This window comes from Saccostrea echinata, unplaced genomic scaffold (assembly GCF_033153115.1).
Source record: "Saccostrea echinata isolate AGI-Se365-2 ecotype Australia unplaced genomic scaffold, CSIRO_AGI_Sech_v1 ptg000005l, whole genome shotgun sequence".
Taxonomy (NCBI): domain Eukaryota; kingdom Metazoa; phylum Mollusca; class Bivalvia; order Ostreida; family Ostreidae; genus Saccostrea; species Saccostrea echinata.
Genome location: NW_026889754.1, coordinates 7,213,292 through 7,238,277, shown reverse-complemented (window position 1 = coordinate 7,238,277; position 24,986 = coordinate 7,213,292). Strand labels below are relative to the sequence as shown.

Genomic DNA, 24,986 nt, shown 5'->3' with positions numbered 1-24,986 from the left:
AAATGAGTCACCCAAAAAAAAAATGTCCAGGAATGGACGAATGTCAAGAGTATATCAGGGAAAGCAAGGCCAATAAGGGTGTAATACACTGCAGGAAGTGGGACAATATTTAAAGAAAGTAGGCTACATCGCTCACCTGAGTACTGTGGCTAAGAAAAAGACAAAAACAAATCCAGTATTGAAAAGCTTAAATGCATAATTGGTCCCTACCTATTCCTAAAAGGGGTTGGGTGGGTTATGATTTAAATTAACTTGAATCTACACTAATCAAAGATGCTTACATACTTTACTTCACTAACTGTGGCTTTTTTCACTTTAAGTTTGAACTTTCCATATGAGTGAAAAATTCTCGAAAGGGACGTTAAACAACAAAAAAACCCCAAAAACTTGACTTTGTAAGGCAAAAAAGTTGTTTTAAATTGTAAGAAATAAATGTACAGAAATTGCTCTCAAGTTCTTAGAACTTAAGTAAAAAGAGTACCGCAAGGCGGAGCATTCCCTCAAAAAGAGCATATCGACTTGATGCACATTACGTCAATTCCGTTTCAAACAGCACTAACTCATTCGCCGACAAACGAACACACGCGATTGCATTACTATATCCCCTCCAACTGTTGTGAGGGGATTATAGATGAAAGTTCTAGTATAAATCCTCTGAATTCTTTTGTGCACCGAATGCTTTATATGAAATACTGCTTTGTTTACATTTTAAATATGTTAACTTTTATGTATATGTTAAAATTTAAACAGATATATTGTTTCATTGTAGGATGGTACACAAATTCTTTCCTGTAGCCGACCTACCCCATACTCAGCAAGCATAACAGTAAAACTTGTTGGAGTATAACATTCGGCCAAGTTTTACAGATGTAAATGGACAGACTGGTGACATTCTTAATTTCAGTATTGCAGATGAATCTGGATCAATGCTTGCGACCCTAACCGACAAAACTAACATTGCAGAATTGTCGAAGGAAAGACTGTTCATGTTCGTGAATTTGTCGTGAAGAGTGATAAAATCGCCATGTCGCACAATAATGGTCGCCCGCGTGGCGCAGTGGTTAGAGCGTCTGCTCTAGAGTCGCGAAGTAAGGAGTTGATCCTTACGTCGCGGGTTTGAATCCCACTGTGAGACGTGGAGACCGGTCCATCGGATGAGACCGTATAAACCGAGCCCCCGTGTCGCAGTAGATGCTGGCACGAAAAAGATCCCTCACTGCTAAAAGGCCCTGAGTGCCGAGTATATTTCAAAATTTTTCAGCTCTCCACCGGCAAGTGGTGGCGTCTCTATTCTCGACAGGGACGTTAAAGAAACAAACAAAAACCAAAAATTCCAATGGGTACCAATTGTCCCCGTTTTAAGCAGACCTATTTTTGTATTCATATGAAGCAGAATTGGTTCAAAATCCTGTAGGTAAAATGAAGAAAACTCTTGTTGTGACCTTCAACTCGACATTAAAGATACATTGACGACGTATTGTCAATTAACAGTGATTATTTCCATTCTTATAACGATACGATATATATCCCGGTTTGCTCGAAATAAAAGATACCACAGAATCTGACAGATCTTATCATATTTGGATATTTTACCAGAAAAAGACGTTACTGATAATCTAACAACCAAGCTTTATGATAAACGTGATCACTTTAAACTTTTCAATCGTTAACTTCCCTTACTTATGCATCAATATACCTTCGTGACCTGCATACGGGGTTTATATCTCTTAGTTGATTCGAGACGCAAGAGAATGCTTCACGTATGGACAGTAAGTTATTGAAAAACAAATTGATGAAAAAAATATCAGGTCCAAATAGTATAAAGAACTACTACTATATATATGTCCTTCAAAGTATTTTACTAATGTATTTTACTTTGTCATCAGGCATTTCTTTTCAGATGTAGAGCTTTATGTCGAAGGCACACCCAGAATGCTTCACGTATGAACAATAAGTTATTGAAGAACAAATTGATGAAAAAATATCAGGTCCATAAACATCTAGTTTATTGAAAGCATACCCAGAAAGAGGCAAAGCTAGTTGGAAATATCCACAATAGCGGATTCTTGACCAAAACTTGAAATTTCCAAGTAACCAAATTATTTACTAGTAGAAATATTACAGTATACAACTGGAACTGTAAAAAGCCACATGTCTTGGTTATTAGTTGCTCACTGATTTTATTAATACTTAAGGACCAAGTACGCCAAACAAGAGCAGTGTACCTAAGAGATGAGATGAAAAAGAACAGAAAGACAGGTCCGTAGGTAGCAATTTCAGTTTGGGGGGCACAGCCAGACATTTTTCAGTTGACAGTTGAGGGGGCACTACCAAAAATTTTCTGACAAGCAAAACAAAAAAAAAATATAATCAATTAAGGTTCCTTTACCCTACTATAAGAGAGATTTCTTTCATTTTAAGAAATAACGATAAACTTTACCAAGTTATTTCTCTATAAGGTATGCCGAAACTGTGTGAGTTATACCTTAAAGATATAAATTAAGTTCTAATATTTGTCATTGAAACAGAAACTTCAAAGAAACGGACTATCTTAGTGTTTGTGGTAGCCTCATACTTGGAGGAAACATATGAGGCGAGTTTTTGGTAGTTTAATGGAGAATATCTATCTATCTATCTACCATATATATATATATATATATATATATATATATATATATATATATATATATATATATATAAATATATATATATAAATTGGTTTATTGGATTTACAAGTGGTTAAATATAAGCCATTAAATTGAACAAAATTAAAAATGTAACATAAAGTGAACTACGTACAATACTATCATTTTTAATTTCAACGCCGTACTGTGGGGTTACAGCAGCTTTAAGTATTTTCACGCATATCTTCTTTAGTTTAAGACTCAGGTCTTTCTTGAAAGTTGAAATAGTGGTAATTTCCCCTTCAACTACAGCCTGGAAAAAATACTTAAAAGTTTTTCCCCAGGCCGAATAGCGGGAGTTAATAGTCCGTGGTTCTGGGGTCTCCAGGACGTACGCTTTAATATTCTGAAAGTAAAGTTTAATATATCTTTAATGGATTAACACTTCTATGCATGTATGTAAAAACATGAAAAAAAAAACAAGAAACAAAATACACCCCCACAAAAGGTAATAACTGAACAAGTGATAATTGCGGTGCTCCTTAACCATCTCCTCCTGTTAGCTCATCTGAACCAAAAACCCTGGCCCCGGGGCCATAAAACTTGGATGAAACTATAAAACTATCAATTCCTTTGTTTTTATTTTTAATTTAGTATTAACGTATGGTTTTTATTTAGTATTAGCATATGTTTGTGTGTAAAACAACGAAAAAGTGTCTATATTTTCTACGTCAATCAAGACAAGGTAACACAATTTCAATCTAATTTTTCTTAATATGGTTCATACAAATATATATCAAATATTAAAAAAAAATGCCGGTCCGTTTTCGTAATATCCAACTACAATGGGCCTCGTTAATGGCATTCCTATTGTACAAGATTATCACTTTAAGTTGCGTGCAGTAAATGGACTTGAAATTCCATGAGTTGGACATATGGAGACTGATATGTATGAACAACCTGTGAATTAAAGTCTAGAAAATTGATAAAGAGAAACAACGTCGAGAGGTTCCAGGACTATTCAATCTTGCTTTGTTGTAGATACATTTCCCTTCCAGGTCCTCATCTGACTCCGACAGTAACGATGTTCTTTTAGCACATCTGACAACAGGGCACGTCGCCCTTGGTGGCACAGTGAAATACCCGATATATGTAGATAACGAACAAATAATTTCGTTGAAGTTTTAGAAAATACCGAAAATGAAATTCCCATAAAGAAAACTTATGAAAAAATTGGATATTGTAACGAACGTTTACAATTTGTACAAGTACAAATTAATTCAAGCGACGAAGACAATGAGGAACCCAACGAAAATGATAAAAGCCCGACTTGCACGATTTAAACTGATGTGCTCAATTGTTGAAACAAAATCGAAAACTTTGCAAAAATCATTATAATGGTAACAAATTTTATAATATCAGTGACCAAAATCTACAAAAATTATTGATTTAAGTTAAGACATTTCAAACAATTATGGATTCTTTTGTTAAAAAGTGCCGCTATGTTCCTTTGTCTGTGTGTGAATCAGTAGACGTCACCTATATATATTTAGGACAGAACGTTTTTGAAAAAGAAGAATCAAAAAGTAGAATTTCTTATGACCTCTCAGTTCAGACTGGATATATGCAAAATTAAGAATGTTGCAACTTTATTATGACTTTGATGACAAGTTTGTGGACAGAAATGATTTAGCCCACTGTGAAATGGACACGGAAAAGCTCATATGGCTGTGCTGCCTTAATCTGCAGCCAATTAACCAAGCAAAATAAAGTTTTCATCCTTTATTGTTGACATGATGGTAAAAAGCTGTAACAAATGAAATAAACAAAATAATTATCTAAATTAACAGTGTTCTTTTCATGAACAAAGCTGAATTTTGAATATTTATGGTGATAACGGGTTTCCATAGAATAAATTTTGGCGCGAGCGTTTACTTACATAAACAACATAGATATGATACAAATAATAAATGAAATAGCTAACAAATACTTTCTATAGAACTTAAATATACAATAAAGCTGTTTTAAATGAACTTGTGTAGAAATATATTAACGATAGTGTAGGTACACAATAATCATGACTAGAACTCTGACACCGGACACATAGGTTCATCAACAATAGACAGCTATCACGGAATAGATGAGATAATTCTGATACACAAAACACAAAAATTTCACAAACTATGAACTTACACTGTGGTCAGCAGCAGGTTTACAAATAATAAAAACTTGAGAGACGTAGACCGCAACCATGCGGTTGACATATACAAACCGGAAACAGAAGAGTTCCAAAAATATTTTAACTACGGCAGTCGGAACGGAACAATGGCCATATCTGGACGTAACCTGGAGTCAATTGTGAAACCAGAACTCAGAGGTGAATTCCGTCATGGGTTAATGGATTATTGTACAGAAATGGATAATCTTGTGCACTGGTTTCTTCTTGAATGTTGTCGGAAACACAAAAACACGGCAAGAGAACCCCGGATTTATTCAAATTAGAATGATTAGGACGTAATGATTGGTCTTTGCACAAATTCATATATTGCAAGTCAAACATGCGTTCGAGATCCGAGGGTACAGCAAAAACCTAAACAACTTTTGAGGAAACCCTGCAACAGAAAAACAAACAACTCGGAATTATTCAATCAGATCCCACTGCCAACCTGACGTCATCATCCCTCATGGTGACCTCGACTTTCTTGAATTATCCATCATGACAATTTTTTACTGGTAGCAACAGACGACCATTCTTCACTGTATTTTTGCTGCTCCCTTTTCTTTACCTACTCCCCTTTCGTCGTAGTTGTACATGTACCCTTGTCGTTTTTTGTCACTTGCGTCGATCCCGGTACTTTTGCTTCTCAATGTTCCCATTACTTACAAATCATTTTCATCACGTGAAAGTTCACGCATTGTGAATATGTCTTCTTTAATCTCTTCACTGCCAGAAGACAGTAATTCGGGATGCAAATCATTCTTTAAATGGGCTTACATCTCGAATAGGAAAGGCATTCTGTTTCTAACGTGTATTTGTTTAAACCAAAGCATGCGCCCGAATGGTAGAATTGTTTAAACCTAGAAATGAAAGGCCAGTTAAAGGTACTTTTAAGCTGCATGCCGTTGCTTGTACCAGATCAGCTGTGTTTATAAAATGAAATATATGGAGATAACGAACAGTATTCGATCTCGAAAGTCCAATAAAACGATACAAATTTGAAGCAGAGCAAACACGGACCTCAAAATTTAGAGGTGGGATCAGGTGCCATGGAGGAGTGAGCATCCCCTGTCGACCGGTCACACCCGCCGTGTGCTCCTTATCATGATCGGGTAATAACGGAGAAATCCGGAGACAGTTCAGTGTATAAATAATGGCCTAACAATTAGGTATGAAAAACGTCAGTCGGCATTTGACTCAATGATAGGTTGTATGTGCTGACAAGGTCTTTGTATCGACCGTAAAATTTGCGAAAAGATGACTTTAAACGAGACTGTTGATATCCTTGTTTCATCAACTGGCTCAAGATGGATATACGGAAAAGTAGTTCAAATTAAACAAAAATATTTGGGGATATTAATGCGTAATATTCATTATTGTTAATTAAAAATAAAATTAATATAATAATCATTTATATGTAAAGAATAATTTATTAATTATTAGACATGAATATGTGTGAATCAAAGGCATAATGTGTTTATAAGTTGCCCGGTCTACAGGTCTACATGCTAGTCGTACAATAGGTTGTTGATATTGGAGTGGAGCAATGGGAGCTATCGTTCGTAGAACTAGGAGCCGTGTATTGAGTTAAGGTCAAATTAATGTTAGGACAGTTTGATAAAGATATATATGTAGAGTTGCAGTTAGTTAATTAATAGATTGGAGCTAATGTTTCAGATAATCATCTATTGGTGCTAAGATTCGTATATAATAAGTGTGAAATTTTCAGAAGTCGGAAATGCTTTTCTAGGATTTAGACAGTATATATGCTAGCATAATGTAACATCTTTCATTTGTACTGTGCCTCCGCAATGTATATATGATTGATTGATTGTATGTTGTTTAACGTCCCTCTCGAGAATTTTTCACTCGTATGGAGACGCCACCATTGCCGGTGGAGAGCTGCAAATTTTGTCCTATACTCGGCACTTACGGCCATTGAGCAGTGAGGGATCTTTTTTGTGCCAGCACATACTGCGACACGGGACCTCGGTTTATACGGTCTCATCCGAAGGACCGGTCTCCACGTCCCACAGTGGGATTCGAACCCGCGACTTAAGGATCAACTCCTTACCTTGCGACTCTAGAGCAGACGCTCTAACCACTGCGCCACGCGGGCGACCAATGTATATATGTGTAAATAAATTGGTGCATTCTTTACTGACTTTTTATTGCATTGTGAATTACAAGAGTTACAAGGATTTATTAATCACGGATTTATACCAACAATTGGATATGTATATGGAAATAAAAAGAAAAAGTTATAATTGCTCGGTCCCCTACGTGACAGAAGTATTTGATAATTTTTTTAAAGTTTTTATATTAAAAAAAAAAAAAGAAATTGCTTGGGGTATTGAAGACTGCCATATTATTTTATATTATAATCAAAGTACTGTGAGTACTAGAAGACGGAGGCCTGAATATAGCAACGACCTGAATTATGCATGCTTTTAAGTCTTATTTATAGAACTTTATTCACAGGCACTTGTTCCTGTAAAAAAAATAATAATCAATAGCATCATAGAAAAAGAAAGTATCTTATCTTCAAATTACATGGAGTACCCCTCCCCAGAATCACCAAACATTTAAACTTTAAGAGGAAATGCACTTGTCTGGCAAACTGTTTATTACCATTGACTTCTAAGATAATTTATCTACACAACCATATATGATATCCTTGTCTTTATTTTTATTCTTTATTTGCCAGTACATTTCCTCTGAAAATTTAAATGTTTGCGATTCTGGTGAGGGGGGTACTCATGTAATTCGAAGTTGGGTACCTTGTATTATTAAAATACCATTGGTTAATTTAAAATTTTATTACAGAAACAAGTGCCTGTAGTTCCCAAAATATTAGATTTATGTTTTTTTTTTAAAGATAATAACATGCGTCCCGTGTATGTTGGTAATTTCCTTAAGTATAGATACAAGTACATCTGGGCTAGGGGGAAAAAGAAATCACTAAACTGCAATTTTTTATTCATTTTCATGTAAACATGCAAGAAATCAGAAGGAGTGAAGAATATTGAAATTTATCTCCAAATATGGTTTTAAAAAAAATGACTTTAAAAATGAGGAATGGCATTGATAATGGTCATAAAGAGATCACTGTTGAGAGTGCTTTGAATAAAAAGATTAAAAAAAAATTACTGACAAGGTGTTACAGAATGAAATATTATACACTATAGAATTTAATTTTTATATTTTTAACAATCTTAATAGATACTACTACTACTGTTTTCAAACATACACATGTACCCAAAAACAAAAACCAAAAAAAAAAAAAAAAAAAAAAACAACAAAGAAAAAACCCAAAACAAACAAACAAAAAAATGAGAGTGTAAAATTGTTAAAACTTTTCAGAAATTGTAATTTTGACAGTAAGATATTTAGAAGAAACTCATTACACAAATAATACTACCTTAATCAAATTGATACTGAAGGGAAATTGTTATGGTAAAACTGTGAGAAAGGATTTCCTTTCCCTTTCTTTGTCTTCATGCACAAAAATGTACCTTTCTTTTATAAGAAATTCTCAAATTCAGCCTAGAACATTTTACAGTCAATGAATATAAATAAAGAAATTCAAATCTATTTAAAATTACTTTCAATAACATCAAAATTTGGAGCTATTTTAATGATGATATAATTACATTATGATGATCACTGGTACAATCAGTTGAGTATGCTAATGAATTTGTGCAAACTATAGGTTTAAGAATATTGCAAAACTAGTAAAAAGCACTCTTGCCTGTTTGTAAATATGTCCGATTACATAGATTTTGTAGAACGATATGAAAAAATACAGTGTGGAAATGCTTGCAAAAACTTAAAATATGATTTAACAGGAATGTATTTCTGGTAATAAAATAAAATTAAAAAAAAAAAACAAAAACTGTAAAAAGAGAAGCCAATTATTTGTTAAAAATTTAAATAATTTCACACATACTGGATATGTAAGATATTTATCTTGAGGTAGCAATATAAAACACATGTAATACACACTAATGTTACAAATAAACTGAGAGCAATACTTATTTTATAATATTAAGTGTGGAAAAAGAAGAATGGAAGTTCATTGAAGTACAAAGTAAAATGTTGTAAAGTACAAAGTAAAATGTTGTAAAGCAAACCTTTAAGTATGTAAAACATAATATGACTAATGGGCATGACTAAGTTTATAAGTGATCTAAAAAAATCTACTAAAAATATAATGAATACATGGAACAAATAGGGGGAAAAGTATACAAGTAAAACAAACCATGAATAATCACAAGGAAAAAAACATTATGGTATATAAACAAGAGGCCCAGGGGCCACATCGCTCACCTGAGCACTATGGCTAGGAAAAAGCAGAAATCACTTCAATCTTGAAAGGTTGAAAAGTTTAAATATAAAAGTGGTTGGGGGGGGGGGGTGTCAGGAATTGAACAAATTTGAATCTACATTATCTGAGGATGCTTCCATTTAAATATGACCAATCATGGCTTTGCTGTTCTTGAGTAGAAGATTTTTAAAGATTTAACCTATGTATTCCTATGTAAAACTTTGATCACCCATTGTGGCCCCACCCGACCCACAGGGGTCATGTTTGAACAAACTTGAATGTACACTATCTAAGAATGCTTCAATATAAATATGACCAATCATGGCTTTGCCATTCTTAACAAATAGTTTTTTTTTAAAGATTTTTACTATGTGTTCCAATGTAAAACTTTGATGGCCCATTGTGGCCCCACCCGACCCCTGGGGTTCATGATTCGAACACATTTGTATGTACACTATCTGAGGATGCTACCATATAAATATGACCAATCATGGCTTTGCTATTCTTAACAAATTGTTTTTTTTTTTTTTTAGAATTTTTCCTATGTGTTCCTATGTAAAACTTTGATCGCCCATTGTGGCCCCACCCGACCCCCGGGGGTCATGATTTGAACAAATTTGAATGTACACTATCTGAGGATGCTACCATATAAATATGACCAATCATGGCTTTGCTGTTCTTGAGAAGAAGATTTTTACTATGTGTTCCTATGTAAAACTTTGATCGCCCATTGTGGCCCCATCCGACCCCCGGGGGTCATGAGTTGAATAAATTTGAATGTACACTACCTGAGGATGCTTCCATGTAAATATGAGCAATCATGGCTTTGCTGTTCTTGAGAAGAAGATTTTTAAAGATTTTTCCTATATATTCCTATGTAAAACTTTGATCGCCCATTGTTCTCCCACCCGACCCCCGGGGGTCATGAGTTGAACAAACTTGAATCTACACTACCTGAGGATGCTACCATATAAATATGACCAATGATGGCTTTGTTGTTCTTGAAAAGAAGATTTTTAAAGATTTTTCCTATATATTCCTATGCAAAACTTTGATCGCCCATTGTGGCCCCACCCGACCCCCGGGGGTCATGATTTGAACAAATTTGAATCTACACTACCTGAGGATGCTTCCATGTAAATATGACCAATTATAGCTTTGCTGTTCTTGAGAAGAATATTTTTAAAGATTTTTCCTATATATTCCTATGCAAAATTTTGATCGCCCATTGTGGCCCCACCCTACCACCGGGGGTCATGATTTGAACAAACTTGAATCTACACTACCTGAGGATGCTTCCAAGTAAATATGACCAATCATGGCTTTGCTGTTCTTGAGAAGAAGATTTTTGAAGATTTTTCCTATATATTCCTATGTAAAACTTTGATCGCCCATTGTGGCCCCACCCGACCCCCGGGGGTCATGATTTGAACAAACTTGAATCTACACTATCTGAGGATGCTACCATATAAATATGACCAAGTATGGCTTTGCTGTTCTTGAGAAGAAGATTTTTAAAGATTTTTCCTGTATATTTCCTATGTAAAACTTTGATCGCCCATTGTGGCCCCACCCTACCCCCGGGGGTCATGATTTGAACAAACTTGAATCTACACTACCTGAGGATGCTTCCACATAAGTTTCATGTTTTCAAGCACAGTGGTTCTTGAGAAGAAGATTTTTTAATGATGCCATTAATTTTTCACGAATTCTTAATTATCTCCCCTTGGAAGAGGGCGTGGCCCTTCATTTGAACAAACTTGAATCCCCTTTACCCAAGGATACTTTGTGACAAGTTTGGTTGAAATTGGCCCAGTGGTTCTTGAGAAGAAGTCGAAAATGTGAAAAGTTTACAGACGGACAGACAGACGGACTACAGACAAAATGTGATCAGAAAAGCTCACTTGAGCCTTCGGCTTAGGTGAGCTAAAAACTATATGTATCAGAATAAAATACATTTAAAAAAATTATCTTGCATTTTGTAATGAAAGAAAAAGTGCCCTACGCTCCCCCAAAATTTGACAATGCAACACATAATGAATAGCATGGTGTACTTTAAATACAGAGTATAATTCAAAAAGGGCATTATTTGCAAAATATCATAAAAATGGAATCAAAATTTCTTGGTAATATACAAATCCATACATTATGTCTGAAATACCTATAAAATTTCAACAAACTGTTATTTAATGGTAATGTAATCATAGTCATGAAAAAGTGCAGTCTACTTGTGTGCCAAGTTATATTGAAATCAGACCAGGCTCTGGTGCCACAAAACTTAGACGAGCTCACTTTTGATCTCAGTCTCACTTTTACCACAGGCTCTGAAGCCATAAAACTTAGATGAGCTCACTTTTGATCTCAGTCTCACTTTATAAAAGGAATATTTAGTGGAAAAGTGAGACCGAGATTTATGGCCCTGGAGCCTGAGATTTCTAATTTTTGTAACCATGGCAACACCATTCATCGAAATCAAAAACAGATACATAGATTTATGTATGTTAGTGTAGTCTACTTATGTGTTAAGCTATACTGAAAGCAGATCAAAACTAGGAGTATCGTTTCGAAGGTTTTTCACAGAAATTTCTATTTTTAGTAAGGATAGCAACACCTTTCATTGAAATAAAAAACCGATGTATTGAATTATGTATCTTAGTGGAGTCTACTTGTGTGCCAAGTTATATTGAAATCAAAGCAAAACTGTAGGAGGAGTAGTGTTTTGAAAAAAAATGTTTACAAACAGACGGACAGACAGACAGACAGACGGTTGACACCTAATATCGCACAAGTAGATCACATAGGGTCTTTTGATCTCTGACCAGTAGAGCTAAAAAATTGACCCCTTTTTATTTAATAGAGAAAAGAAGAGAAAAACTGTCATTCATAACATCTTGAATGTTTAATACCTTTATATCTTTACATTTATCTGAAAGTCAGCATGTTGAGAATAAGGAACTGGTAATATTCTTATATTGTATACTGATAATAACTCCTTTTGGATATAAAGGTGGTCAATACAGGATCCAGAAACATGCGTTGGTTGGCACACAACTTGTTGGAAATTTTTTGCATCTAATGCAAGTAACAGTAAGTTATTTGGTTGTTTTAAAGTATTGATAAAGTCACCTAAGACTAGAGTTGGAAGATTATCCATTTTATCCATAATTTTGATAAGGTGTTTGGTGAAATCTTGAAGAGAAAGCCATGGAGGACGATACACATGAAGAATAAGAATTGAGTGTGAATTTCTCTCTGCTTTGAAAAGTTCATACTCAATTCCTTTGGTTTGGTTTTGATTATGCAATGGCTGTAATGTCCATTCAACTGAAGTATAAGAACAAACACCCCCATATGAAAGTTTACTCCTGTCTATCTGATTACTGTTGTAGCATTATTCTCTGTCAACTCTGAGATGTTGAATGAATCAATCTTCATGGATGAATCAGAATGTCTAGATGTCAACCATGTTTCAGTGATACATATGACGTCAGATCTAGAAAAAATGAGTTGATGTTCAAATGAGCAATAGTGATTGTAGACTGATCTGGAGTCCATAATGGTAGGATTTTGAATGGCTGTTCTGTTGCCATTCTTTTTATTTCTGTAGTCACATTATTGTTACAAGAAATACATTTTTCATTAAAATCCAGAAAAAAAATAATCCTGAGAGTTTAGTTACTCTACTAACAGCTACATAAAATTGACCTGGTTGGTAGCGACCTTCACAAGATATTACAATTTTATCCAGTGTTCGACCCTGTACTTTGTGAATGGTACATGCCCATGACAAAGTGAGGGGAAATTGCCGACGAGAAACCTGCGCCACTTTGTATCCTCTAACAGTAAATCGTACTTCTTGATGTATTGGTACAGCTTTGGAATGTGGAGAAATTACTGTTTTAAAAGTATCCCTGGCATTGGAACCAATAGTTGGGTCATCCATTTCAAGCAATACAAATACTGGGATGTAGTTTAATGAATTTTCTGGAGGTGGTGGATAGAAACCAACAATAGTGTCTTGAGCTCCATTTACGTGTTCGTGGTGAATTTATTAAGACGATTTCTCGAGAGAGACACTCTGCGAAGCTGTGCCCTCACCCCCCTTCTGCAGGTTATGGCCACACTGAGATTTCTCGCCACCGGAGGTTTTTATTCCTTTGTAGCCGATACATTTGACAGCCTGTCCCTATCCACTGTGTGTAGGGCGGTTAAGGATGTGTGTCATGCTTTGTGTCAGATGTCACGGCAATTTATAAGAATGCCAGCAAGACATGCAGCTGATGGAGTGAAAAAGCATTTCTATTCCATCGCAGGTAAACAACAAAACAAGGGAAGTAATCACAGAACAAATGGGTGCAAGTTACATCGTACCATAAATCCTTCGAATCAATAAAACAATAGCCGTTTTGTTTTCGCATACATCTTACACTTTGTTGCAATAACACTTTAAAAAAAAAATACAAAAAGAAAGAAAAGATACGGAACGATTCCTATTTATGCCATCATGTACACATTATTGGCCAACAAAATATATGGGAAAGGTGGGATTCACAGGTACCTGAAGTGTGGACCCCCCCCCCCCCCCACACACACACAATAATTTAAAAAATCGTAAGAACTTATACTTTCTCAAATATATAATATTTCCCCATCAATCACACTCAATCACGACCTATGCCGTTTCATGCAAGCAGATTGTACTTCTTACGTTTAGAGATTGCATGGCCATGTACAGTATATAATAAAGTTTATTATAACGTAAATGTATTATACATGCATGGCCATTCTCTAAACTTTAGAAAACGTACAATCCTGCCTGTATGGAACGAAAAATGGGTGTGATTGACTGAGAAATCTCATTCTTGAGAAGTTGAAGACTCTTACTTAATTTAAGAAGGGGGCATCCACACTTCAGGTGTTTGGGGGGGGGGGCACTACCTCAATAACAAAATTGAATGCAATTTAAAGAAAATAATTAAGAATAACTTAAAGCCAAAATAGTGGATAAATTCAAGACTTTTCTAATAGAAGATGATTATCATTTTCCCTTATTAGTTGCAACATGATTGATGTTTTTTTTTTAATGTGTTCACATAGTTACTTATTTCATGGTCCTAGGTTTTCCAAATGTCCTCGGGTGCATTGATGGTACGTACATCAAAATTCAGGCACCTTCAGAAAATGAACAGATTTCTTGAATAGAAAAGGGTACCATTCTCTAAATGTACAGGTAATTTGTTTTAATTATTTTGAATTATAATTATTTGCACTGGCCATCGTAAAATTAATATTTTTTAAAGATTTTTAAAAATGATAAAAATCTCTATCGAGTAATAATATTTAATTATTCGTACTATCAGATGATCTCCGATGGCAAATTTAGAATTTTGAACTGTGTCGCCAAGTGGCCTGGAAGTGTACATGACAGCAGGATTTACCAAGACAGTCATATAAGCATTGCTTTTGAAAATGGTAACTTCATTTGTAAAGTTTTGTTAAATTGAATAATTATTGAAATCAGTATATATACATGTATATGGAAAGAAATCCCATTTTTCGACAGCGATAAATTCAACAAAATTCTTTAAACGTGTGATGCTAATCATCGATATTTCCCTAAGAGTGGCAAATTGGAACAACTTTTGGGGTTTGGATTCAAAAGTTTTAAGATCTAATGAAGAAGATGAAGATAACGAACTGCGATCGATCTCATAAAAACTAGGCATATACATGTACAAACAATACAATTCTGTGAACGATCATCTCATAAAAACTAGGCATATACATGTAGAAACAATACAATTCTGTGAACAGGGCTTAAACAAAGAGTTGTACATGTACCAACATCAAAGCACCTGACATTTGACCCAATATATGTAAATGTCATTGTAATTCAATATATACCACATACGTTTTCTATTTTATTATTGAGTGCATATATTAAGGACCCCCCCCCCCCTCCCTTTCCAAGGTTGAAAACCATTTTTTACTGCTATTGACAATTATTGCCTGGGTCACTACCGTGGAAAATCACCGATTAGCGCTTATTGCACTTTTACTGAGTTTTTTTTTTTTTTTTTTTTTTTTTTTTTTTGCCACGGTTTGATTAAAAAAAAGGGGGGGGGGCAAAAATATGATAGTTTCAAGTAATCTTATACATTCTTTATATTTAAGGACAATATCCAGGACTACTCTTGGGGGACTCTGGTTACCCTTGCAAACCCCACCTAATGACACCGTACCCCGTCCCTTCAAATGATGCGGAAGCAAGATTTAACAATGCTCACGCTAGAACCAGAGTTGTCATCGAACAGACCTTTGGCATCTTGAAGAAGAGATTTTACATGTCTCCACAGCGACTTAAGAACAACTCCTGAAAAGGCGTGTGATATCACTCTGGCCTGTGCAGTTTTGCACAATATAGGAATAGATCATAATGACATACTGGATATTGATGATGGCGTATATATCAACCAAGGGGATGTAAATTTTAATGTTAGGGATCACTGGGATGGCAAAGATGTTAGAAATTACATATGTAGGTCGTTTTTTTCATAAAGTATTATGCCACAACTGTATCCCTGGTACAGTTGTCTATACATGTATGATATTTCCATTTGAGTTTATATAGAGTTTACAAATCATAATAGACTAGTATGGAAAAAGAATAACAGGGTTTGAACAGCATGTGAAATCAGATATACATAATTTATTATGCCCCCTTAATTATAAATTCGAGGGTACATGTATTTAGTTTTTGCCCTGGCCGTCCGTCCGTCTGTCTGTCTGTTTGTCCGCAAAAACTTTAACCTTGTCCATAACTTTTGATTGTTTGAAGCTATAACTTTCATATTTCAGGTGTATTCCTTGTGACAGGAACAATCTTTGGGTACCAACAAATTTGACATTTTGACCTTGATTTTGGAGTTTTACCCACTTTAAAAACAACTTTATCCTGGGCCATAACTTCCGAATGGTTGTTGTTTAGGCTTGTATATTCATTAAGACAGGTCCTTATCTTTTATAACAACACTTTTGATCTTTTGACCTAGACCGTGGACTTTGGCCTTCGCCAAAAGCTGTCATACAGGGGGAATCAGTGTTTTACAAACAAATCTTGATTTATATTATGCATGCTATACAACCTTTTGGGTTATAAGTGGTAAAAACAATTTATATGGCATTGAAATATAGATTTAAGTAAAAAAAAATTCAGTACAACGATGAACACTTTGAAAATATTTTTGAACTTCTTAAAAATTACCAGTAATGATATATCAGATATCAATAAAAGAAAACGCAAGTAACTAATTATGTAATTGTTTATTATATTAACGCTGCACTGCTACATGTATCACTTTACACACAGGATATTATAAATTAAATTTTATAGAAAATTAGTTAATTCAGTGAATTAAGAAAATAAAATAAGAAAAAAGCTAAAATTATGGGTACAGTATTTGGAACAGAGATATACACTGAGAATTTTTGAGAGAGAGTATCTGTATGATTTTTTTAGAACATTTATGAAATGATGAAAGATGAAACATTTCTCTTGCAAAATATACAAATGTAACACATTCTTTTGGTCAAATTCCATATAATTAACTTATGATGATTAAACAAAATAAAAACACTAATACCAGTACTACATGTATATTTACATAATACACAATTATTTTTAAAATCTTGACATGTAATAATCAAACAGCGATTTCTTAATCAATGTCCAATAAATTTACACCAAAAACTTGCTGAGAGTTTTTTTTTTCTTTATAAATGAACACAAGCATTTAGATAGCAGATTTAGTGATGGAATCATTAATAAGGCAAGAGATTTTTTATTACAGGTATCTGGATATAAGGATGTCTGTTCCATAGGAAGGAACCATAACTCTTGAATATATCATTTATTTAGATGTCTTAAAATTTTGCTTTATTTGAAATCAATTAATTGTGTGCACCAATTTTTAGTTCATGCTTTTAAAATAATAAAATATCCACTTAGTTTAAAAACTTTAAAACAGTCTTATAAATAATTGACAAGTGCTCCCTTTACAAGAACAAAAATTAACATTCTGTAAGATGTAATTTTCTGTAAAATTTGTTACAATTCTTTTGAAACCTTGCAGTATTTAATATCTCAGAAAGAAAATTTCTGTTCAAGAAGAGTTCATGAATAGATGCATTTTGCTAAAATGTGGCTAGAAAATGTTTATATACATGTGTATCTATCTTTACCACTTACAACATATTTTTTATAATACTAGTAATGTTGTTTTAGTATTTAATAGTGGTAATAAAATATTTTATTATTTTAAAAAATTGTTTTATTTTATTATTTAAAAAAAAAAGTTTCATGCAAATGAACAATAAAATAATCAATACATGTACCCGGTATCATCTTAAAGTGGAGAGTCTAAGAAAGGTGAAATAAATCATCATGTTAAAAATATAGCATCCATGTATTAAAAAATACATTTTTGTTCCTATTTAAATGGAGATTAAAGTTTATGACAGAAGTACATGTACAGATGGCAAATTTAGAATAACTGATTCTCAGCCAGTACAAAAAAATTGTCCCCTAATCTTTGATCTTAGGCATAATGTAAAGAAAATTCAACATTTGTAGTTGAATGAGGAATTTATTTCACTCATGACACAGGATTTTTGGAAAAAATATTTTTACTCTGCTAGTACTCATGAAAAAAAGTCCCATTAATGAAAATAAATTCCGTATTCAACTAGTAAACATTGAATATACTTTATATACTCATATATGTAGGCCTACAGTGAATTTCTTTCTTTATAAAACTTATTGTTCTGAATTTCTTTTTGATTGTGACGTTTCATTAATTTTCTTTTTTAAGAACAATGTTTTGATTCTATAATATTCAGCTTCTTCTTTCAGCTTGATTGTCTCCTGAATATACTTCTCCCTCTCTGTCTTAATCTCCTCATCCTCCATGGTTTTCCTCCTTTTGGATGTCTTAGTTGAGATAGTTGATGGCAACTGTAGATCAATAATTTGACCAAACTGGGTGCTGTCATTTATAGGAATTTCCATGTTTGTACATGAAATACCTAAAAAGAATAAGCAAATGTAATATGTTCTTTTATTAGATAAAAATTTCAAAACATAAAAATTGCATTATTCATATTAATTATCATACTTTGATGTAAATTACTAGAATCCGAATGGTCATTTAGATTTGGAGCCCTTGAGGGCATACAAGTAAATATTTATCTTTTCCTTGCATTGATGCTGACAGTTTAGTATAATTCTTTACACAAATATTGCATGAAGCTGAGGGTAACAATGGTTGAGAATGATTTTTTCAACTATGTATGAATCTATTATCATTACATCTAATTAAAACAAACAAATTAACATTACAAATATTAAGTTCTTACTGTTTCCTAAGCAAGTATCTCCACTAGCTAGCACCTCTGAGAATGAATCACCAGCAGTACTTTGAAGACAACCAAGAACTACTGAAAAATAGTGATATGGATTATATACCCAATATGTAATTAACGGATATCTTATCAAACCTTAGGTATAAATATTTTTTTTAGATACCGATACTCAAATAATAAAATACCTTCTTCTGTATCATGACCTGAAGACAGACCACAAAGAGTGGGTCTGTCTTCAAGATGATTTAGTATTTCTGTTTCCACTGGAGAAGGAGAGGGGGGTTTTGGACCTCCACCAGTGACAGGACGTCTAATTGCATCTGATTTTTCTTTAGCTGCATAAAAACAAAATATTAATATTGTCATCCATAATTTTGCCATTACTTATTGGAGAGATTTCCCAGAGAAACAAAATCATAAGATTTTTTTTATATACCTGAAAATTCTCCATTCATATATTTAGGTTATCATAAAAGTGTCTCTTAAATTGAAGGCTATAAGTGATATATGGACACATTTTAAAAACAGATGAAAAAATTAAATAAACTAGAAACTCATTGCGAGCAATGAGAGGTCTTCCGTCCGATTTTGAAAATGAAAACGTAAATTGAAGCTAAAAAGTGATGAAAAAAAAAACAAAAACAGACACACTTGAGATTTAACCCTTGTCGTCAGCGTGAAAATCCAACGCGCTAACCATTTCGCCATTTGGACTCCCCCTTCAAAGTGAAAATGAAGAATATCTAGAGTTTGGTTTTATCATTTCGAAAACAAATTATATATTTAATATTTTGAAAAGAGGCTCTCTTAACACTACAAATATTACAGAAAAATATTGAAGTAGAAAAAATCGATTTTTTAAATTCGCTTCCGGTAGCGACCGGAAGTAACGACGACGCATGAAAGGGTCCCCTCTCCAATCTAAAAATCATGTTCTATCATCTCTAACAAGTCTCCAGTTCATATCTTTAGCCATTCTTGAAAACACTCACAGACAAAAGTTTCATTTTAAAATAAAAAAAATGTCCATAACTCGGCACAGGAACCGAATTTTCCAAAAAACGGAATTTCATATAAAACTCATATAAAGATCTTTTATCTCTGAAAATTTCAAAGAAATTCATTGGATAGTTCTCGAGAATTCGCGTGCAGAAGATTTTGTCTAAAAAACAGAGAATAATAAAAATTCTCTAGAGTTTGGATTTATCAATTTTAAAACAAATTATATATTTATCATTCTTAAAAGAGTCTCTATTAATCCTACTAATATCATAGAAAAATATTGAAAAGCAGAAAAGTTGAAAAATTCGACTTTTTTAATTCGCCTCCGGTAGCGACCGGAAGTACTGATGACGAAAGTCAAGATCGATTTGCACATCTAGAAGTCATGTTCTATTATCTCCAACAAGTCTCCAGTTCATATCTATAGTTGTTCTTTAGATATCCCGCGGAAACTATTTCATTTTAAAATCAGAAAAATGTCCATAACTTGGAATCAGAAGCGAATTTTCCAAAAATTCTTTTAAATGTAACAATGCCATTAATTGGCGCTTTATTCCTGAAAGAATGATGAAAAACCACTGAATAGTTCTCGAGATATTGCTTGGACAAAATTTGTCTAAAAAAAAAAAAAATAATAATAATAATAATAACTACATGAGATCTCGTTGCGAGCAACGAGTAGGTCTTCCGTCCGATTTTTCGATAAGATGAGATATGATTTTGACTATGATCTTTGTTAAAAGATAATAATATATATAGACTTCCCTAATTAGATTTCAATCCTTTGATTTTATATACATTATCAAAGAGCTATCGATGAATTGCTTTTGGCCCCTCTGAACCCCTAGTTTGAGGGGTCAGCCCCTTTTTCTTGATATCAATTGAAAGGTCTTGTGATTTTGAAAACGTTTTGTTCAACAACTATTCAGAGATTTCTTTTCGTTATGTAGATATGCTGAATGGAAATATTTAGGGGCCACCCCTCCAAGTCCTTAATGGGGCCGTTTGACAAAAATTGAAAGGGTGCATATTGTTTAGAACATTATTCTGACCATATTTTGTTCAGTATTGCTTTTCAAAATATTCCCCCTTTTCGAGATATAAAGCGTCAAAGATTTAGTATTCTGGCCCCTTGTGACCCCTTATTACGTAACATATGATCAGAATCTTATCATATATTGTCGTAAATCGTTAAGATAAGCATATTTGCTTCAGTAATGTATTACAAATTATTGATCGTTAAAGAGTTATAGGTTGAAGATTTTTGGCCCCGCTGAGCCCCTAATTTGAGGGGTCAGCCCCTTTTTCTTGATATCAAATGAAAGGTCTTGTGATTTTGAAGACTTTTTGTTCAACAACTATTCAGAGATTTCTTTTCGTTATGGAGATATGCTGAATGGAAATATTTAGGGGCCACCCCTCCAAGTCCTTAATGGGGCCGTTTGACAAAAATTGAAAGGGTGCATATTGTTTAGAACATTATTCTGACCATCTTTTGTTCAGTATTGCTTATCAAAATATTCCCCCTTTTCGAGATATAAAGCGTCAAAGATTTAGCATTCTGACCCCTTGTGACCCCTTATTACGTAACATATGATCAGAATCTTATCATATATTGTCGCAAATCGTTAAGATAAGCATATTTGCTTCAGTAATGTATTACAAATTATTGATCATTAAAGAGTTATAGGTTGAAGATTTTTGGCCCCGCTGAGCCCCTAATTTGAGGGGTCAGCCCCTTTTTCTTGATATCAAATGAAAGGTCTTGTGATTTTGAAGACTTTTTGTTCAACAACTATTCAGAGATTTCTTTTCGTTATGGAGATATGCTGAATGGAAATATTTAGGGGCCACCCCTCCAAGTCCTTAATGGGGCCGTTTGACAAAAATTGAAAGGGTGCATATTGTTTAGAACATTATTCTGACCATCTTTTGTTCAGTATTGCTTATCAAAATATTCCCCCTTTTCGAGATATAAAGCGTCAAAGATTTAGCATTCTGGCCCCTTGTGACCCCTTATTACGTATCATATGATCAGAATCTTATCATATATTGTCGTAAATCGTTAAGATAAGCATATTTGCTTCAGTAATGTATTACAAATTATTGATCGTTAAAGAGTTATAGGTTGAAGACTTTTGGCCCCTCTGAGCCCCTAATTTGAGGCGTCAGCCCCTTTTCTTGATATCAAATGAAAGGTCTTGTGATTTTGAAGACTTTTTGTTCAACAACTATTCAGAGATTTCTTTTCGTTATGTAGATATGCTGAATGGAAATATTTAGAGGCCACCCCTCCAAGTCCTTAATGGGGCCGTTTGACAAAAATTGAAAGGGTGCATATTGTTTAGAACATTATTCTGACCATCTTTTGTTCAGTATTGCTTATCAAAATATTCCCCCTTTTCGAGATATAAAGCGTCAAAGATTTAGCATTCTGGCCCCTTGTGACCCCTTATTACGTAACATATGATCAGAATCTTATCATATATTGTCGTAAATCGTTAAGATAAGCATCTTTGCTTCAGTAATGTATTACAAATTATTGATCGTTAAAGAGTTATAGGTGAAAGACTTTTGGCCCCTCTCAGCCCCTAATTTGAGGGGTCAGCCCCATTTTCCTGATATCAAATGAAAGGTCGTATCATTCTGCACAACTTTTCTTCTATATGTTTTAACAAATTCTTAACATGTATGAAGATATGAAAGAAAAGGTGTAAAATTTTGTGAGATGTTTCTGAGACATGTTTTGAGCCCTACCGAGCTTCGGCGCCTTTTGCGCTAGAGAGATTTGGACACCTGCCTGCAAATCTACAAACCTTCCCCTACCTTCACTGAAAATCTTGACTCAATATCTGAAGTCGTTTCAGAGGAGTTTCCAGGACAAGCCGACCCTCTGAAAATCAGAAAATCCTTAATATCTCGAGATGGAAAGTGACGTCATCTACGAAAAAAATTTCCAATAAGGTTCAGATCAATACCTATCAGATCTGAAAGTTTTATGAAAATCGGCCAAGACGTTACCGAGAACTTGCGCGCACAAAATCGGTAAGAATAATAATAATAACTAGATGAGATCTCGTTGCGAGCAACGAGTAGGTCTTCCGTCCGATTTTTCGATAAGATGAGATATGATTTTGTTTATGATCTTTGTTAAAAGATAATAATATATAGACTTCCCTAATTAGATTTCATTCTTTTAATTTATATAACATTATCAAAGAGCTATAGATGACATGCTTTTGGCCCCTCTGAGCCCTTAGTTTAAGGAGTCAGTCCCTTTTTCTTGATATCAATTGAAAGGTCTTGTGATTTTGAAGACTTTTTGTTCAACAACTATTCAGAGATTTCTTTTCGTTGTGGAGATTTGCTGAATGGAAATATTTAGGGGCCACCAATTCACGTCCTTAATGGGGCCGTTTGACAAAAATTGAAAAAGTGCATGTTGTTTAGAACATTATTCTGACCATCTTTTGTTCAGTATTGCTTATCAAAATATTCCCTCTTTTCGAGATATAAAGCGTCAAAGATTTAGCATTCTGGCCCCTTGCGACACCTTATTATGTAACATATGATCAGAATCTTATCATATATTGTTGTAAATCATTAAGATAAACATCTTTGCTTCAGTAATGTATTACAAATTATTGATCATTAAAGAGTTATAGATGAAAGACTTTTGGCCCCTCTCAGCCCCTAAATTGTAGTGTCGGCCCCTTTTTCTTGATATCAAATGAAAGGTCTTGTGATTTTGAAGACTTTTTGTTCAACAACTATTCAGAGATTTCTTTTCGTTGTGGAGATATGCTGAATGGAAATATTTAGGGGCCACCCATTCAGGTCCTTAATGGGGCCGTTTGACAAAAATTGAAAAAGTGCATGTTTTTTAGAACATTATTCTGACCATCTTTTGTTCAGTATTGCTTATCAAAATATTCTTCCTTTTCGAAATATAAAGCGTCAAAGATTTAGCATTCTGGCCCCTTGTGACCCCTTATTACGTAACAGATGATCGGAATCTTATCATATATTGTTGTAAATCATTAAGATAAACATCTTTGCTTCAGTAATGTATTACAAATTATTGACCGTTAAAGAGTCAAAGATGAAAGAATTTTGGCCCCTCTCAGCCCCTAATTTGAGTGGTCAGCCCCTTTTTCTTGATATCAAATTAAAGGTCGTATCATTCTGCAAAACTTTTCTTCTATATGTTTTAACAAATTCTTAACATGTATGAAGATATGAAAGAAAAGGTGTAAAATTTTGTGAGATGTTTCTGAGACATTTTTTGAGCCCTAGCAAGCTTCGGCGCCTTTTGTGCTATAGAGATTTGAACACCTGCCTGCAAATCTACAAACCTTCCCCTACCTTCCCTGAAAATCTTGACTCAATATCTGAAGTCGTTTTTGAGGAGTTTCCAGGACAATCCAACCCTCTGAAAATCAGAAAATCCTAAATATCTCGAGATGGAAAGTGACGTCATCAACGAAAAAAAATTTCCAATAAGGTTCAGATCTTGATTTATCAGATCTGAAAGTTTCATGAAAATCGGCCAAGACGTTACCGAGAACTCGCGTGCACAAAATCGGTAAGAATAATAATAATAACTAGATGAGATCTCGTTGCGAGCAACGAGTAGGTCTTCCGTGCGATTTTTCGTTAAGATGAGATATGATTTTGACTATGATTTTTGTTAAAAGATAATAATATATAGACTTCTCTAATTAGATTTCAATCTGTTGATTTACATTACATTATCAAAGAGCTATAGATGACATGCTTTGGCCCTTCTGAGCCCCTAGTTTGAGGGGTCAGCCCCTTCTTCTTGATATCAATTAAAAGTCTTGTGATTTTGAAGATTTTTTGTTCAACAACTATTCAGAGATTTCTATTCGGTGTGGAGATATGCTGAATGGAAATATTTAGGGGCCAACCCTCCAAGTCCTTAATGGGGCCGTTTAATAAGAATTGAAAGGGTGCATACTATTTAGAACATTATTCTGACCATCTTTTGTTCAGTATTGCTTATCAAAATATTCCCCCTTTTCGAGATATAAAGCATCAAAGATTTAGCATTCTGACCCCTTGTGACCCCTTATTACGTAACATATGATCAGAATCTTATCATATATTGTTGTAAATCGTTAAGATAAGCATCTTTGCTTCAGTAATGTATTACAAATTATTGATCGTTAAAGAGTTATAGATGAAAGAATTTTGGCCCCTCTGAGCCCCTAATTTGAGGGGTCAGCCCCTTTTTCTTGATACCAATTGAAAGATCTTGTGATTTTGAAGACTTTTTGTTCAACAACTATTCAGAGATTTCTTTTCGTTGTGGAGATATACTGAATGGAAATATTTAGGGGCCACCCCTCTAAGTCCTTAATGGAGCTGTTTG

The 24,986-nt window shown here is 34.0% G+C and overlaps 1 protein-coding gene across 1 annotated transcript in view; it reads right to left on the bottom strand.

Annotated features, from left to right (window-relative positions):
* Nucleotides 1–24,986, bottom strand: part of LOC133179583 (uncharacterized) — a 121,146-nt gene that overhangs the window by 2,587 nt on the left and 93,573 nt on the right. The window contains exons 3-5 of the mRNA XM_061314304.1: nucleotides 18,775–18,924; nucleotides 18,584–18,664; nucleotides 18,103–18,253 (exon numbers count right to left, since the gene is read on the bottom strand). Coding sequence (XP_061170288.1) covers nucleotides 18,103–18,253; nucleotides 18,584–18,664; nucleotides 18,775–18,924 — 382 coding nt within the window. The remainder of the gene's footprint in view (nucleotides 1–18,102; nucleotides 18,254–18,583; nucleotides 18,665–18,774; nucleotides 18,925–24,986) is intronic.